The 18,447-nt window shown below is 56.5% G+C and overlaps 1 protein-coding gene across 1 annotated transcript in view; it reads left to right on the forward strand.

Moving 5' to 3' along the window:
* The window catches only part of LOC137307072 (transcription factor Sp1-like), a 44,421-nt gene that overhangs the window by 15,388 nt on the left and 10,586 nt on the right, over positions 1-18,447 (forward strand). Inside the window, 2 exon segments of the mRNA XM_067976410.1 lie at positions 12,096-12,176; positions 12,179-12,263. Coding sequence (XP_067832511.1) covers positions 12,096-12,176; positions 12,179-12,263 — 166 coding nt within the window.

Raw genomic sequence — 18,447 nt, forward strand, 5'->3', positions numbered from 1 at the left:
AACAGGAGGAGGCCATTCAGCCCCCTCGAGCCTGTTACATTAGGAACAGGAGGAGGCCATTCAGCCCCCTCGAGCCTGTTACACAGGAACAGGAGGAGGCCATTCAGCCCCCTCGAGCCTGTTACATTAGGAACAGGAGGAGGCCGCTCAGCCCCCTCGAGCCTGTTACATTAGGAACAGGAGGAGGCCATTCAGCCCCCTCGGTTTGTTACACAGGAACAGGAGGAGGCCATTCAGCCCCTTGGTTTGTTACACAGGAACAGGAGGAGGCCCATTCAGCCCCCTCGAGCCTGTTACACAGGAACAGGAGGAGGCCCATTCAGCCCCCTCGAGCCTGTTACACAGGAACAGGAGGAGGCCATTCAGCCCCCTCGGTTTGTCACACAGGAAGAGGAGGAGGCCATTCAGCCCCTCGAGCCTGTTACACAGGAACAGGAGGAGGCCATTCAGCCCCTCGGTTTGTTACACAGGAACAGGAGGAGGCCATTCAGCCCCTTGGTTTGTTACACAGGAACAGGAGGAGGCCATTCAGCCCCTCAAGCCTGTTACACAGGAACAGGAGGAGGCCATTCAGCCCCTCGAGCCTGTTACACAGGAACAGGAGGAGGCCATTCAGCCCCTCGAGCCTGTTACACAGGAACAGGAGGAGGCCATTCAGCCCCTTGGTTTGTTACACAGGAACAGGAGGAGGCCATTCAGCCCCTCGAGCCTGTTACATTAGGAACAGGAGGAGGCCATTCAGCCCCTCGGTTTGTTACACAGGAACAGGAGGAGGCCATTCAGCCCCTTGGTTTGTTACACAGGAACAGGAGGAGGCCATTCAGCCCCTCGAGTCTGTTCCGCCATTCAGTGAGATCGTGGCTGATCTGTAACCTGACTCCATTTACCCGCGCTGGCTCCATACCCCTTGCCTATCAAAAATCTATCGACCTCATGATTTAATATTATGAATTGAGCGAGCATCTACTGCTTTTTGTGGGAGAGCGCTCCACACGTCTACCGCCCTGTCTGTGAAGCGTCTCCTAACTTCTCTGCTGATCAGCCCGGCTCTGATTTTAAGGTTATGTCCCCCCTTTATCCTAGACTTGTATCTCGTCCCCTCGTTCCCCCCCCCCGCCCCCAGAAAAAGTCTCTCTACCTGCCCTGTCGATTCCCTTCAAGGTCGTGAAAACCCCAATCAAATTACCCCTTAACCGTCTACATTCCAGGGAACACAGCCCGAGCCTTACGTAATCTCTCCTCGCAATTTAACCCTTGGAAGCCCCGGTATCGTTCTGGCGAATCTGCACTGCCACTCCCTCCATGGCCAATATATCCTTCCTGAGGTGCGGTGCCCAGAGCTGTGCTTGGTACACCAGATGTGGTCTAACCAGGGATTTGTACAGCAAAACCTCCTCCCCTTTATACTCTAGTTATAAAGGCTCCTCTTATTTAATCCCCCGGCCCTTTTCCCTCTGGCTCCTGGTCCCCGAACGCCTCGGTATTAAAATTCTCATCCACGCGTTCTAATCCCTCCATGGCCTCCCCTCCCTATCTCTGTGACCTCCTCCAGCCCCTACGACCCTCTGCGATCTCTGCGCTCCCCCAATTCTGGCCTCTTGCGCAACCCCCCCCCCCCGATTTCCATTGCTCCCACCATTGGCGGCCGTGCCTTCAGCTGCCCGGGCCCCGAGCTCTGGAATTCCCTCCCTAAACCTCTCCGCCTCTCTCTCTCCTCCTTTAAGACGCTCCTTAAAACCTACCACTTTGACCGAGCTTTTGGTCACCTGTCCCTAATATCTCCTTATGTGGCTCGGTGTCTGATTTTGTCTGATTTTACGCTCCTGTGAAGTGCCTTGGGGGACGTTTTACTACGTTAAAGGCACTGCATAAATGCAGGTTGTTGTGGGTGTTCCGGGAGTGTGTTAATATTTACAGGGGGTCCCTGGGAGTGTGTCAGTATTTACAGGGGGTCCCTGGGAGTGTGTCAGTATTTACAGGGGGTCCCTGGGAGTGTGTTAATATTTACAGGGAGTCCCCGGGAGTGTGTTAATATTTACAGGGAGTCCCCGGGAGTGTGTTAATATTTACAGGGAGTCCCCGGGAGTGTGTTAATATTTACAGGGAGTCCATGGGAGTGTGTTAATATTTACAGGGAGTCCCTGGGAGTGTGTTAATATTTACAGGGGGTCCCTGGGAGTGTGTTAATATTTACAGGGGGTCCCTGGGAGTGTGTCAGTATTTACAGGGGGTCCCTGGGAGTGTGTTAATATTTACAGGGGGTCCCTGGGAGTGTGTTAATATTTACAGGGAGTCCCCGGGAGTGTGTTAATATTTACAGGGAGTCCATGGGAGTGTGTCAGTATTTACAGGGAGTCCCCGGGAGTGTGTGAATATTTACAGGGAGTCCCTGGGAGTGTGTTGATATTTACAGGGAATCCCTGGGAGTGTGTTAATATTTACAGGGGGTCCCTGGGAGTGTGTCAGTATTTACAGGGGGTCCCTGGGAGTGTGTTAATATTTACAGGGGGTCCCTGGGAGTGTGTTAATATTTACAGGGAGTCCCCGGGAGTGTGTTAATATTTACAGGGAGTCCATGGGAGTGTGTCAGTATTTACAGGGAGTCCCCGGGAGTGTGTGAATATTTACAGGGAGTCCCTGGGAGTGTGTTAATATTTACAGGAGGTCCCTGGGAGTGTGTTAATATTTACAGGGGGTCCCTGGGAGTGTGTCAGTATTTACAGGGGGTCCCTGGGAGTGTGTTAATATTTACAGGGGGTCCCTGGGAGTGTGTTAATATTTACAGGGAGTCCCCGGGAGTGTGTCAGTATTTACAGGGAGTCCATGGGAGTGTGTCAGTATTTACAGGGAGTCCCCGGGAGTGTGTGAATATTTACACGGGGTCCCTGGGAGTGTGTTAATATTTACACGGGGTCCCTGGGAGTGTGTTAATATTTACAGGGGGTCCCTGGGAGTGTGTCAGTATTTACAGGGGGTCCCTGGGAGTGTGTTAATATTTACAGGGGGTCCCTGGGAGTGTGTTACTATTTACAGGGAGTCCCTGGGAGTGTGTTAATATTTACAGGGGGTCCCTGGGAGTGTGTTAATATTTACAGGGGGTCCCTGGGAGTGTGTCAGTATTTACAGGGGGTCCCTGGGAGTGTGTTAATATTTACAGGGGGTCCCTGGGAGTGTGTTAATATTTACAGGGAGTCCCCGGGAGTGTGTTAATATTTACAGGGAGTCCATGGGAGTGTGTGAATATTTACAGGGAGTCCCCGGGAGTGTGTGAATATTTACAGGGAGTCCCTGGGAGTGTGTTAATATTTACAGGGAGTCCCTGGGAGTGTGTTAATATTTACAGGGGGTCCCTGGGAGTGTGTCAGTATTTACAGGGGGTCCCTGGGAGTGTGTTAATATTTACAGGGGGTCCCTGGGAGTGTGTTAATATTTACAGGGAGTCCCCGGGAGTGTGTTAATATTTACAGGGAGTCCATGGGAGTGTGTCAGTATTTACAGGGAGTCCCCGGGAGTGTGTGAATATTTACAGGGAGTCCCTGGGAGTGTGTTAATATTTATAGGGGGTCCCTGGGAGTGTGTTAATATTTACAGGGGGTCCCTGGGAGTGTGTTAATATTTACAGGGGGTCCCTGGGAGTGTGTTAATATTTACAGGGAGTCCCCGGGAGTGTGTTAATATTTACAGGGAGTCCATGGGAGTGTGTCAGTATTTACAGGGAGTCCCCGGGAGTGTGTGAATATTTACAGGGAGTCCCTGGGAGTGTGTGAATATTTACAGGGAGTCCCTGGGAGTGTGTTAATATTTACAGGGGGTCCCTGGGAGTGTGTCAGTATTTACAGGGGGTCCCTGGGAGTGTGTTAATATTTACAGGGAGTCCCCGGGAGTGTGTTAATATTTACAGGGAGTCCATGGGAGTGTGTCAGTATTTACAGGGAGTCCCCGGGAGTGTGTGAATATTTACACGGGGTCCCTGGGAGTGTGTTAATATTTACACGGGGTCCCTGGGAGTGTGTTAATATTTACAGGGGGTCCCTGGGAGTGTGTCAGTATTTACAGGGGGTCCCTGGGAGTGTGTTAATATTTACAGGGAGTCCATGGGAGTGTGTCAGTATTTACAGGGAGTCCCCGGGAGTGTGTGAATATTTACAGGGAGTCCCTGGGAGTGTGTTAATATTTACAGGGAGTCCCTGGGAGTGTGTTAATATTTACAGGGAGTCCCTGGGAGTGTGTTAATATTTACAGGGGGTCCCTGGGAGTGTGTTAATATTTACAGGGGGTCTCCGGGAGTGTGTCAATATTTACAGGGGGTCCCCGGGAGTGTGTCAATATTTACAGGGAGTCCCTGGGAGTGTGGTAATAATTACAGGTGGTCCCCGGGGAGTGTGTTAATATTTACAGGGAGTCCCTGGGAGTGTGTTAATATTTACAGGGGGTCCCCGGGAGTGTGTCAATATTTACAGGGGGTCCCCGAGAGTGTGTCAATATTTACAGGGGGTCCCCAGGGAGCGTGTCAGTATTTACAGGGAGTCCCCGGGGAGTGTGTCAGTATTTACAGGGAGTCCCCGGGAGTGTGTTAATATTTACAGGGGGTCCCCGGGAGCGTGTCGGTATTTACAGGGGTCCCCGGAAGGGAGCACTGCACTGTCGGAGGGTCAGTACTGAGGGAGCGCTGCACTGTCGGAGGGTCGGTACTGAGGGAGCGCTGCAATGTCGGAGGGTCAGTACTGAGGGAGCGCTGCAATGTCGGAGGGGCAGTACGGAGGGAGTGTCGGAGGGTCAGTACCGAGGGAGCGCTGCAATGTCGGAGGGGCAGTACGGAGGGAGTGTCGGAGGGTCAGTACCGAGGGAGCGCCGCACTGTCGGAGGGTCAGTACCGAGGGAGCGCCGCACTGTCGGAGGGTCAGTACCGAGGGAGCGCTGCATTGTCGGAGGGTCAGTACGGAGGGAGCGCCGCACTGTCGGAGGGGCAGTACCGAAGGAGCGCCGCACTGTCGGAGGGTCAGTACTGAGCTGAGGGGTCGCTGCACTGTCGGATGGAGTACAGAAAACCTCCGACAATGCAGCATTCCCACAGTACTGCACCTGGAGTGTCCGCCTGGATTATGGGCTCAAGTGGATGTGTAGTCTCGAACCTGGCTGTGGGAAGAATTTTTCCCGTTGAGTAGGTGGGAATTCCATTCCTTGTGCGTGAATGATTATAGGGCATTGCCAAATTCTTTCAAACTCGCGTGCGTGCGTACGTGTGCGCGCTCGACCCAGATACCTGAAACTTTTTGGCTTGAGTTAAACTCATCTCTCACCATAAACGTATGGGAACGTGGGATTGACGTGCGGTTCACGAGTGCGAAAGTTTGACCCTTCCCGAGTCCCAAGTGGCAATATTCTCGTCCGCTCTGGGCGTCGTGGACCAACATCAGCTGAAAATATAGCCTGGTTTAATGAATGGCGTCTCGCAGGACCCCCCCCCACAGACCGTGGGTGAGGTGCTGGTTTTAAATCTGAGAAAGTTGGGTGAATAGAGTTGGCTGAAACAAATGGGGAAGCCGCTTGACGCCAAACTTGGCTTTTGCGAGAGGAAGAGAGGTGAGGTCCCGTGAAATAATCAGATTATCTCACAGCTTCACGGGCCGAAGGCCATTCGGCCCCTCGTGCCTGCGCTGGCTCTTTGAAAGAGCTGTCCCATTTCCCCTGCAGCCCTGAAAATTTATTCCTTTTCAAGTACAAACCTAATTCCCCTTTCGAAAGTCACTGTCGAACCTGCTCCCACCGCCTCTTCAGGCAGCGCGTTCCAGATCATAACAACTCGCTGCGTTAAAAAAAAAAAAAAATTCTCCTCATCTCCCCCGCTCTGGTTCTTTTGCCGATTATCTCAAACCTGTGTCCTCTGGTTACCGACCCTACTGCCACTGGAAACGGTTTCTCCCCATCGACTCTATCGTAACCTCTCGTGATTTTGATCACCTCTATTAAATCTCCCCCTTAACCTGGCTGTCATGATAATAGTCGTCGAGTCACAAATTCCGCAGCCAGAAAGAACTTGCATTTCTGCAGCGTCTTTCACCCCCTCAGGACGTCCCGAAGTCCTTCACAGCCAATGAGGTACTTTTCTTTTTGAAGTGTGGTCACTCTTGTAATGCGGGCAGCCAAATTGCGCACAGCAAGATCCCACAAACAGCAATGAGATAATGACCGGATAATCTGTTTTGTACTGAGTTTGTTGAGGGATAAATATTGACCCCCCCACCCCCAGAAGCACTCCTCCCCTGCTCCTCTTCGAAATAGCGGCCCTGGGATCTTTTACGCCCACCTGAGAGAGTACAGACGGGGCCTCGGTTTAATGTCTCATCCGAAAGATGGCGCCTCCGACAGTGCGGCGCTCCCTGAATACTGCCCCTCCGACAGTGCGGCGCTTGCTCGGCGCCGCCCCTCGGACGGACAGTGCGGCGCTCCCTCGGCGCCGCCCCTCGGACGTTGCGGCGCTCCCTCGGACACTGCGGCGCTCCCTCGGCGCCGCCCCTCGGACACTGCGGCGCTCCCTCGGCGCCGCCCCTCGGACACTGCGGCGCTCCCTCGGCGCCGCCCCTCGGACACTGCGGCGCTCCCTCGGCGCCGCCCCTCGGACACTGCGGCGCTCCCTCGGCGCCGCCCCTCGGACACTGCGGCGCTCCCTCGGCGCCGCCCCTCGGACACTGCGGCGCTCCCTCGGCGCCGCCCCTCGGACACTGCGGCGCTCCCTCGGCGCCGCCCCTCGGACACTGCGGCGCTCCCTCGGCGCCGCCCCTCGGACACTGCGGCGCTCCCTCGGCGCCGCCCCTCGGACACTGCGGCGCTCCCTCGGCGCCGCCCCTCGGACACTGCGGCGCTCCCTCGGCGCCGCCCCTCGGACACTGCGGCGCTCCCTCGGCACCGCCCCTCTGACACTGCAGCGCTCCCTGCGTACCGCCCTTCTGACACTGCAGCGCTCCCTCGGCCAGTGCGGCGCTCCCTCAGTACTGCGCCGGACGCATCGGCCTGGATTACGGGGCTCGAGCCTGGGGTGGGGGCTCGAACCCACGACCTTCTGACTCAGAGGCGGGAGAGAGAGAGAGAGAGAGAGAGAGAGAGAGCTCTACCCACTTAGCCACTGAAACCCAACATTCCTGCCTCAATCAGCACCACCCAAAGCAGCTTTAACTGGTCACTTGCCTGAATGCCGTTTGAGGGACCTTGCTATTCATGCAAAGTGGCTGCCTTGTCTCTACAAATAACAGTGATTCATTGAAGTGTTTTGAAACCGATCAAAACCAGATGTCTAGATTCTGTAAGTACGTGTCCCTTTTTTTTTCCCCCCCTCCTTTGCTTTCGGGCTGCAGACACCTTATTTCCTGGCCCATCGCTGAGAAGGTGTGCTGGTGAGCCTTCTCTGTGAACCACTGCACCTCTCGGGCTAACAGTGGTGTCAGCTCCTCTGCTGCTGGAACCCTCATCCGTTCCTTTTGTCACCTCCAGACTCGACCATCCCAATGCTCTCCTGGCCGGCCTCCCGTCCGAAACTCTGCTTGCCCCGTGTCCTAACTCGCACCGAGTCCCGTTCGCCCACCACCCTCCCCGTGCTCGCTGACCGACATCGGCTCCCGGTCCGGCAACTTCTCGATTTTAAAATTCTCCATCCTTGTTTTCAAATCCCTCCATGGGCCTCGCCCCCCAAATCTCTGTAACCTCCTCCAGCCCCTACAACCCTCCGAGATCTCTGCGCTCCTCACAGTCTGGCCTCTTGCGCATCCCCCGATTTCCATCGCTCCCACCATTGGCGGCCGTGCTAGACAATTTAAAGCGCGCGCGCGCACGCGCACACACACACACACACACACACACACACACACACACACACACCAACTTCAGTGCCCGTATTGCTTCAGTAAAAGTGAACGAGCTCTCTGCCTGGGGCTTGGCCAGCTACCAACTGCTGAGGTGTGGCAGACAGGATGAACACCCCTTTTTGGTGCTCGTCCAAAGCAAATAAATAAAAATGCCTTTTCTTTTCCTGAAGCTGCCGTGAAGTGGGGAGGCTGTGGGACGTACAAGAAACACAAAAAGTTAGCACGCAGGTGCAGCCAGCAGTATGAGGAAGGCAATTGGCATGTTGGCCTTTATTGCAAAGGTGGGGGGGGTCGGAGTACAAGAGTAAGGAAGGCTTGCTGCAATTGTACGGGGCTCTGGTGAGACCACACCTGGAGCACTGTGTACAGTTTTGGTCTCCTTATCTAAGGAAGGATAGACTCGCCTTAGAGGCGGTGCAACGAAGGTTCACTAGATTGATTCCTGGGTTGTCCTATGAGGAGAGGTTGAGTAGAATGGGCCGATACTCTCTGGAGTTTAGAAGAATGAGAGGGGATCTCATTGAAACATATAAGATTCTGAGGGGGGGCTTGACAGGGTAGATGCCGAGAGGCTGTTTCCCCCTGGCTGGAGAGTCTAGAACTCGGGGGTCATAGTCTCAGGATAAGGGGTCGGACATTTAGGACTGAGATGAGGAGGAATTTCTTCACTCAGAGGGTCGTGAATCTTTGGAATTCTCTACCCCAGAGGGCTGTGGATGCTGAGTCGTTGAATATATTCAAGACTGAGAGCGATGGATTTTTGGACTCAAGGGATACGGGGATCGGGCAGGAAAGTGGAGTTGAGGTCGAAGATCAGCCATGATCCGATTGAATGGAGGAGCGGGCTCGAGGGGCCGAGTGGCCTGCTCCTGCTCCTATTTCTTATCCTTATGTTCTCTCGGGCGCAGGCTGCCAGTAGCTACCGGCTAACGTCGAACCTCGCCGGCTCTTGGCAGCGCATGGAGGGCCCGATCGGCAGCCGATGGGGAAGGAGGCGGGCGATGTCTTCAGAGATGCGCAATGGCCGGTACGTCCCGACAGTGAGAGCGGCGAGCATTTCTGCACCGCTCCCCGCGTGCCGGAGTGCTTCGCGGGCTTTGCGGCGAGTCCGAGGTTACGCCGTTTCGTAACGTCAGGGGTTTCACCGGCGAGCGTGACGGGCGGGTGTGACAGGAAGCAGGTGCGACACTCGCAGGAAGTGCCTTGCACACGCTAGCCTTGGTGTAAAACTAGCCGGTCTGTCATCACGTTGCTCGCGGCGAGTCCGAGATTACGCCGTTTTGTAACGTGTTGGGGTGTCGCCAGCGAGCGTGACCAGGGAAGTAGGTGGGACACTCGCACCCGGTTACCTTAAATCTGTGTCCTCTGGTTACCGACCCTCCTGCCAGTTGGAAACAGTCTCTCCCCATCGACTCTACCAAAACCCCCTTGTAATTTTGATCACCTCTATTAAATCTCCCTTTAACCTTCTCTGCTCGAAGGAGAACAATCCCAGCTGTCATGAATAATGGCCGCTCTGAGTTACCAGAGGGCACCAATCTCCCCGACCCCCGACCGGCCCCCCCCTCTCTCCCCCGACCGGCCCCCACCCCTCTCTCCCCCGACCGGCCCCCACCCCTCTCTCCCCCGACCGGCCCCCACCCCTCTCTCCCCCCCCGACCGGCCCCCACCCCTCTCTCCCCCCCCGACCGGCCCCCACCCCTCTCTCCCCCCCGACCGGCCCCCACCCCTCTCTCCCCCCCGACCGGCCCCCACCCCTCTCTCCCCCCCGACCGGCCCCCACCCCTCTCTCCCCCCCGACCGGCCCCCACCCCTCTCTCCCCCCCGACCGGCCCCCACCCCTCTCTCCCCCCCGACCGGCCCCCACCCCTCTCTCCCCCCCGACCGGCCCCCACCCCTCTCTCCCCCCCGACCGGCCCCCACCCCTCTCTCCCCCCCGACCGGCCCCCACCCCTCTCTCCCCCCCGACCGGCCCCCACCCCTCTCTCCCCCCCCCGACCGGCCCCCACCCCTCTCTCCCCCCCGACCGGCCCCCACCCCTCTCTCCCCCCCGACCGGCCCCCACCCCTCTCTCCCCCCCGACCGGCCCCCACCCCTCTCTCCCCCCCGACCGGCCCCCACCCCTCTCTCCCCCCCGACCGGCCCCCACCCCTCTCTCCCCCCCGACCGGCCCCCACCCCTCTCTCCCCCCCGACCGGCCCCCACCCCTCTCTCCCCCCCGACCGGCCCCCACCCCTCTCTCCCCCCCGACCGGCCCCCACCCCTCTCTCCCCCCCGACCGGCCCCCACCCCTCTCTCCCCCCCGACCGGCCCCCACCCCTCTCTCCCCCCCTCTCGCTCCCCCGACCCCCCTCCCCCGAAAGATGAGGAGAATTTTTTTTTAACGCAGCGAGTTGTGATGATCTGAAAGGGGCGGTGGGAGCAGATTCAATAATAACTTTCAAAAGGGGAACGGGATCAATATTTGAAAGGGAAAAATTCACAGGGCTACGGGGAAAGAGCAGGGATGGAGTGGCACTAATCGGAAAGCTCTCTTTCAGAGAGCCAGCACAGGCACGATGGGCCGAATGGCCGCCTCATGTGCCGTGACCGTTCTGCGAACTGACCAGAGTAGGATTGACAAACTATTTCACAGAGAGAGGAAGTTGATGTAATTTGTGTGTGCGTGTGCGTTTTTTAAAAAAAAAATATCTTATCGCCCTTCTGGCTGACTCGAGCTGTTTTATCTTCCTGCGAAGCAGTTAACCAAAACCGAGAGTTTCCCATTGTCAATCGCGTGCGTTGCGTGTTTCGGCCCGTCTCTCCCTCGCCCACCCCAACTCCGCGCCCCCTTTCCGAGTTTCCTCTTGCGCAGCTGCTCTCTGGGTCTTTGCGCGTCTCGCGAATAAGGAAGGAACTCGAGGTGGTGAACCTGGGCTGGCCACCTTGCGGGGCAACTATCGGGATGGGCTGATTGTGAATCGATTTGCTTTTTATGATTCGCGTGTTTGGTCAAGTTCGCCCCGGGGGCGGGGGGGGAGCCTCTCGCGAGGCTCCCGCTGCAAGGAGCTGCCGCTTAACCGCTCGATGCCCGGTGCGGTGCTAAATGTCGAAGGGTTTTCGGTAGAGTGAGTGTAGGCTGGCGGGATGTTCGCACTGCGACAGAAAGGAACTTGCATTTATACTGCGCCTTTCATGTCCTCAGGACGTCCCAAAGTCAATGAACAGCAACAAAGCAGTCAACGTAGCGAAACGTCCCCAAGGCGCTTCAATAAAATACTTTTTTTTTGTTGAAGTGTACTCACTGTTGTAATGTAGGGAGACAATTTGCGCACAGCGAGCGTAATAATGACCTGATTTTAGCGATGTTGGTTGAGAGAGAAATATCGGCCCAGGAGGGGCGGTGCCGAGGGAGCGCCGCGCTGTCGGAGGGGCGGTGCCGAGGGAGCGCCGCGCTGTCGGAGGGGCGGTGCCGAGGGAGCGCCGCGCTGTCGGAGGGGCGGTGCCGAGGGAGCGCCGCGCTGTCGGAGGGGCGGTGCCGAGGGAGCGCCGCGCTGTCGGAGGGGCGGTGCCGAGGGAGCGCCGCGCTGTCGGAGGGGCGGTGCCGAGGGAGCGCCGCGCTGTCGGAGGGGCGGTGCCGAGGGAGCGCCGCGCTGTCGGAGGGGCGGTGCCGAGGGAGCGCCGCGCTGTCGGAGGGGCGGTGCCGAGGGAGCGCCGCGCTGTCGGAGGGGCGGTGCCGAGGGAGCGCCGCGCTGTCGGAGGGGCGGTGCCGAGGGAGCGCCGCGCTGTCGGAGGGGCGGTGCCGAGGGAGCGCCGCGCTGTCGGAGGGGCGGTGCCGAGGGAGCGCCGCGCTGTCGGAGTTGCCGTCTTTCGGATGAGATGTTAAACCGAGGCCCCTCTCAGGTGGGTGTAAAAGATCCCACGGCCACTATCTCGAAGAAGAGCAGGCGGGGTGAGTTCTCCCCGGTGTCCAGGGGCCGATATTTATCCCTCAACCAACATCACTTTTTTAAAAAAAAACAGATTATCTGGTCATTTACCACGTCGCTGTTTGTGGGATCTTGCTGTGCGCAAATTGTCCGCCGCGATTCCTGCATTACAACAGGCGACCGCGCTTCAAAAGGACGTAATTGGCCGTGAAGCGCTTTGAGTCCCGAGGTTGTTGTGGGACGCGCCCCGTGTAAAGACGGTTTCCCTTGTTCTGTTCTGACGGCTGGCCTGTTGTGACGTGCGTGTGCTGTTTGCCCTCCCCGACAGGAGATCACGGGTCTCAGCTGAGTATTCACGCTGCCTCTGGGGACTCCGTGACCGACGATGCCACGCCGATGGAGGAGGGGAGGCCAGCCCCGAGCAGCAGGCGCAGCCGGGGAGGCGGCTGCGGAGAGAGGCGTGCACCTGCCCCAACTGCAAGGAGTCAGAAGGAAGGTGGGTACCGCCGGGCTCGAACGTCCACCCCCCCCGCCCCCCCCCCTTGGAATCGGGCCTCCCCGAGATTGCCCCGCTCTGTCCTCTTCGTCGACATCCCCGGCAGGAGGGGAGCATCCGATCGCGGAGACCGCCCCATCTGCTGAAAGCCTCCTCCACACCGCGACCGCCTACTCCCACCTCCTGTAACTTCGCCCGGTCTCCGCCCCCTGCCTCAGCCCATCCGCTGCTGAAACCCTCGTCCGTGCCTTTTGTCCCCTCAGACTCGACTATCCCAGTGCTCTCCTGGCCGGCCTCCCCATCTTCCGCCCTCCGTAAACCTCAGCTCATCCAAAAACTCCTGCTTGCCCTCCGTGTCCCTAACTCGCACCGAGTCCCGTTCACCCCATCACCTCCCTCGCGCTGCGCTCGCTGACCCACATCGGCTCCCGGTCCGGCAACGCCTCGATTTTAAAATCTCACCCTCCTGTTCAAATCCCCTCCATGGCCTCCTCGCACCCCCTCCCTATCTCTGTAACCTCCTCCAGCCCCTACGACCCTCCGAGATCTCTGCGCTCCTCCAATTCTGGCCTCTTGCCCGTCCCCCCGATTTCCATCGTTCCCACCATTGGCGGCCGTGCCTTCAGCTGCCCGGGCCCCGAGCTCTGGATTCCCTCCCTAAACCTCTCCGTCTCTCTCTCTCTCTCTCTCTCCTCCTCTTAAGACGCTCCTTAAAACCTGCCCCTTTGACCGAGCTTTTGGTCACTTGTCCCTAATATCTCCTTATGTGGCTCGGTGCTGAATTTGTGCCTGATCTACGCTCCTGTGAAGCGCCTCGGGACGTTTCCTTCGCTCAGAGGGTCATGAATCTTTGGAATTCTCTACCCCGGAGGGCTGTGGATGCTGAGTCGTTGAGTATATTCAAGGCTGAGATCAATAGGAACAGGAGGAGGCCATTCAGCCCTCGTGCCTGCTCCGCCATTTGATAAGATCATGGCTGATCTGTGATCTAACTCCATATACCTGCCTTTGGCCCATATCCCTTAATACCTTTGGTTGCCAAAAAGCTATCTATCTCAGATTTAAATTTAGCAATCGAGCTAGTATCAATTGCCGTTTGCGGAAGAGAGTTCCAAACTTCTACCACCCTTTGTGTGTAGAAATGTTTTCTAATCTCGCTCCTGAAAGGTCTGGCTCTAATTTTTAGACTGTGCCCCTACTCCTAGAATCCCCAACCAGCGGAAATAGTTTCTCTCTATCCACCCTATCCGTTCCCTTAATATCTTATAAACTTCGATCAGATCACCCTTAACCTTCGAAACTCCAGAGAATACAACCCCAATTTGTGTAATCTCTCCTCAGTAACTTAACCCTTGAAGTCCGGGTATCATTCCAGTAAACCTACGCTGCACTCCCTCCAAGGCCAATATGTCCTTCCGAAGGTGCGGTGCCCAGAACTGCTCACAGTACTCCAGGTGCGGTCTAACCAGATCGATGAGAACTTTGGATTCGAAGGGAATCGAGGGGTATGGGGATCGGGCGGGAAGGCGGAGTTGAGGTCGAAGATCAGCCATGATCTGATTGAATGGCGGAGCAGGCTCGAGGGGCCGAATGGCCTACTCCTAGCTCCTATTTCTTATGTTGCAAGGCGCTGTGTAAATGCGAGTTGCTCTTACTCATTGGCAGAGTGCTGTGCCAGCTTTGGCTCGGTGGGTAGCACTCTAGAGTCAGGTGGCGAGGGGCTCAAGCCCCCACTCCCTCGAGACTCCGACCCCCTAGTAATTCGGGCCGGCACTCCAGGGCAGCGCTGCACTGCCGGAGGTGCCGTCTTTCGGACGAGACCTTAAACCGAGGCCCCCGTCTGGCCCCCCCCCCCCCCCCCGCCTCAGGCGGACGGGTACGATCCCGTGGCCACTGTTTCGAAGAAGTGCAAGGGTGGGGGGGGCGGGGGGGGGGGAGTTCTCCCCAGTGTCCTGGGGCCGATATTTATCCCTCAACCGACAGCTTGAAAAACAGATGATCTGTGTCGTCATCACATCGCTGTTTGTGGGAGCTTGCTGTGCGCAAATTGGCTGCCGCCTTTCCCTACATTAACACTGTTGGAAAGAAGAGCGGGGGGGGAGTCTCCTCGGCCAACATTCCTCCCTCAAACCGACACCAGCGTCATGTCCCGTACCTATAATCCTACAACCCTCCCCCTCGACGTCCTGTGCCCCCCCCCCGTCGCAGGCACGATACTGCTTCTCTCCGGTTACAGTCTTGGTCCTACCCCTGGTCTTGTTTTCTTGCTTCGCTCCTCAAAACCCTTCAACTGCGCACTTTCTAAATCTTCTGCTGTTTCAGCGCGTGCAGTCTCGTGCGAAGTGACTTTGGGCCGTTTTATTTTCTGTCCTCTTTTCCCCCCCCCCCCCCCCTCCCGCCCCCTCCTCCTCCTGCGCCCTCCTAACTAGAAGGTTGTGCAAATGCATCAGAATGATTGCATGCCATTCGGCCCATCGTTGCTGTGTGCCCCCTCTCTGCAAGAGCTCTACCCTCAGTCCCATTCCCCTGCCCTTTCCCCCCATCGCCCCTGTGCCTCCTCCTCTTTGAAAGAGCTCTCCCCTCAGTCCCGTTCCCCGCCCTTTCCCATTGCCCCTGTGCCCCCTCTCTCTGAAAGAGCTCTCCCCTCAGTCCCGTTCCCCGCCCTTTCCCCATCGCCCCCGTGCCCCCTCTCTGTAAAAGAGCTCTCCCCCTCAGTCCCGTTCCCCCGCCCTTTCCCCATCGCCCCTGTGCCCCCACTCTCTGAAAGAGCTCTCCCCTCAGTCCCATTCCCCTGCCCTTTCCCCATCGCCCCTGTGCCCTCTCTCTGAAAGAGCTCTTCCCTCAGTCCCATTCCCCTGCCCTTTCCCCATCGCCCCTGTGCCCCCACTCTCTGAAAGAGCTCTTCCCTCAGTCCCATTCCCCTGCCCTTTCCCCATCGCCCCTGTGCCCCCACTCTCTGAAAGAGCACTCCCCTCAGTCCCATTCCCCTGCCTTTTCCCCATCGCCCCCTGTGCCCCCTCTCTGAGAGAGCACTCCCCTCAGTCCCATTCCCCTGCCCTTTCCCCATCGCCCCTGTGCCCCCCCTCTCTCTGAAACAGCTCTTCCCTCTGTCCCATTCCCCTGCCCTTTCCCCAACGCCCCTGTGCCCCCACTCTCTGCAAGAGCTCTCCCCTCAGCCCCATTCCCCCTGCCCTTTCTCCCATCGCCCCTTTTAAATTTTCAAATATTTATCCACATTTAATAGCTAGTATGGATTCAATTCTCGCCACTGCTTCTGGTCAGATTTTTTTTTAATATTCGTTCATGGGATGTGGGTGTCGCTGGCGAGGCCGGCATTTATTGCCCATCCCTAATTGCCCTTGAGAGGTGGTGGTGAGCCGCCTTCTTGAACCGCTGCAGTCCGTGTGGTGACGGTCCTCCCACAGTGCTGTTAGGAAGGGAGTTCCAGGATTTTGACCCAGCGACGATGAAGGAACGGCCGATATATTTCCAAGTCGGGATGGTGTGGTGACTTGGAGGGGACGTGCGGGTGGTGTTGTTCCCATGCGCCTGCTTGCTCTTGTCTATCTAGGTGGTAGAGGTCGCGGGTTTTGGGAGGTGCTGTCGAAGAAGCCTTGGCGAGTTGCTGCAGTGCATCCTGTGGATGGTACACACTGCAGCCACTGTGTGCCCGGTGGTGAAGGGAGTGAATGTTTAGGGTGGTGGATGGGGTGCCAATCAAGCAGGCTGCTTTGTCCTGGATGGTGTCGAGCTTCTTGAGTGTTGTTGGAGCTGCACTCATCCAGGCAAGTGGAGAGTATTCCATCACACTCCTGACTTGTGCCTTGTAGATGGTGGAAAGGCTTTGGGGAGTCAGGGAGGTGAGTCACTCGCTGCAGAATACCCAGCCACAGTATTTATATGACTGGTCCAGTTAAGTTTCTGGTCATCAAGACATTCTCAAGAGCAATTAGGGATGGGCAATAAATGCCGGCCTCGCCAGCGACGCCCACATCCATGAACGAATTTTTTTAAAATTCATGAACTAATGCACTCTGCATTTAAAACAAAAAGCTCCTAACCTCTCCGTTTGTTCTTTTTTTGATTCTTCAACTGCTGCCTCTAGATACTGACTCACCGAGCAGTGGAAATAGTTTTTGAAACGATTCACCTTATCGAACCCTCTGATAACTTTTTTGACCGCTTTTATTCGATCTCCTCTGAAGCAGGTAGGGGACGTTTAACCGCTGAGCAATTAGGAAGGGGCCAACTCGTCAGAACTTAAGAAAGAGGAGCAAGAGAAGCCATTCGGTCAGACCATGGCTGATCTCCGACCTCAGCTCCGCTCTCCCGCCCGATTTCCCCCTAGAGTCCAAAAATCTAAACGATCTCAGCCTTGAATATACTCAACGACTCAGCATCCACAGCCCTCCGGGGTGGAGAATTCCAAAGAGTCACAACCCTCTGAGTGAAGAGATTCCTCCTCATCTCAATCCCAAATGGACAACCCCTTATCCTGAGACTATGCCCCCGAGTTCTAGACTCTCCAGTCAGGGGGAAACAGCCTCTCAGCATCTACCCTGTCGAGCCCCCACCCTCCCCCCCACAAAAATTCGCAAGAAAAATAACTTAACACCCACCCATAGGAATTGCTAGTCGATAAAGACAGGGGTCCCTCTAGCTCCCCCTTCCACCATCCCGGTAGTCACAGGTTACAATGATAATGGGAATTGTTGATTAACCCGAACAATCATTCAGTCCGCGGCAGATCCAGGCACGAGGCGAGGAAAACCCCTCAACGGTGGACTCACGCAGCACAAAAGGCGGCCGTTCGGCCCATCGTGCCCGTGCCGGCTCTTTGAAAGAGCTATCATAAGAACATAAGAAATAGGAGCAGGAGGTAGGCCAATCGGCCCCTCGAGCCTGCCCGCCATTCAATAAGATCACGGCTGATCTGATCCTAACCTCAAATTTAAATTCATGTCCAATTTCCTGCCCGCTCCCCGTAACCCCTAATTCCCTTTACTTTGAGGAAACTGTCTATTTCTGTTTTAAATTTATTTAATGATGTAGCTTCCACAGCTTCCTGGGGCAGCAAATTCCACAGACCTACCACCCTCTGAGTGAAGAAGTTTTCCCCTCATCTCAGTTTTGAAAGAGCAGCCCCTTATTCTAAGATTATGCCCCCTAGTTCTAGTTTCACCCATCCTTGGGAACATCCTTACCGCATCCACCCGATCAAGCCCCTTCACAATCTTATATGTTTCAATAAGATCGCCTCTCGTTCTTCTGAACTCCATGAGTAGAGTCCCAATCTACTCAACCTCTCCTCGTACGGTCCACCCCCTCATCCCCGGGATTAACCGAGTGAACCTTCTTTGTACTGCCTCGAGAGCAAGTATGTCTTTTCTTAAGTACGGAGACCAAAACTGTATGCAGTATTCCAGGTGCGGTCTCACCAATACCTTATATAACTGCAGCAATACCTCCCTGTTTTTATATTCTATCCCCGAGCGATAAAAGCCAACATTCCGTTGGGCCTTCTTGATCACCTGCTGCACCTGCACGCTAACTTTTGATTTCTTGCACTCGGACCCCCAGATCCCTTTGTACTGCAGTACTTTCCAGTTTCTCGCCATTAAGATAATAACTTGCTCTCATCCTCAGTCCCATTCCCTGCCCTTTCCCCATCGCCCCTGTGCCCCCTCTCTCTGAAAGAGCTCCCGCCTCAGTCCCATTCCCCTGCTCTTTCTCCCCTCGTCCCCCCCCCACAGCCCCGCAATGGTGGGGGAAAGCTTTGCGAACCGTAGTGTCACGCCTGCCACGCGTCACTCCTGACGTGTTGTTTGAGCTTTCAACGGGTGCAAGGCTGCCGATTTCACACTTGACTTGCACGGGGATTTGCATAATGCAACGGATGAGTAACTTTATGAGAGAACAGAAGGAGCGAGACAGAGAGAAACTCGCAGTTGGTTGGTGGGGGGGAGGGAGGAAGGGGTGGGCGGAAAAGAGAACGGAAGAAAGCAAGAGGCAGGTGTCAACGGCTGAGCGAGTGACTGAACCGCACAGGCATAGAGCCTCCCGTGAAACTCGGATCCCCCCCCCCCTGCTCTCGGTCCGTAGGGGTAAGGGAAGGGGGGGGAAATCAGTCGGGGCGGGGGGGGGGAGGGGCCCTATACCTGAGGCCTGGCTGTCTCTTTAGGCT

The sequence above is a fragment of the Heptranchias perlo genome, chromosome X (genome assembly GCF_035084215.1).
Source record: "Heptranchias perlo isolate sHepPer1 chromosome X, sHepPer1.hap1, whole genome shotgun sequence".
NCBI lineage: Eukaryota > Metazoa > Chordata > Chondrichthyes > Hexanchiformes > Hexanchidae > Heptranchias > Heptranchias perlo.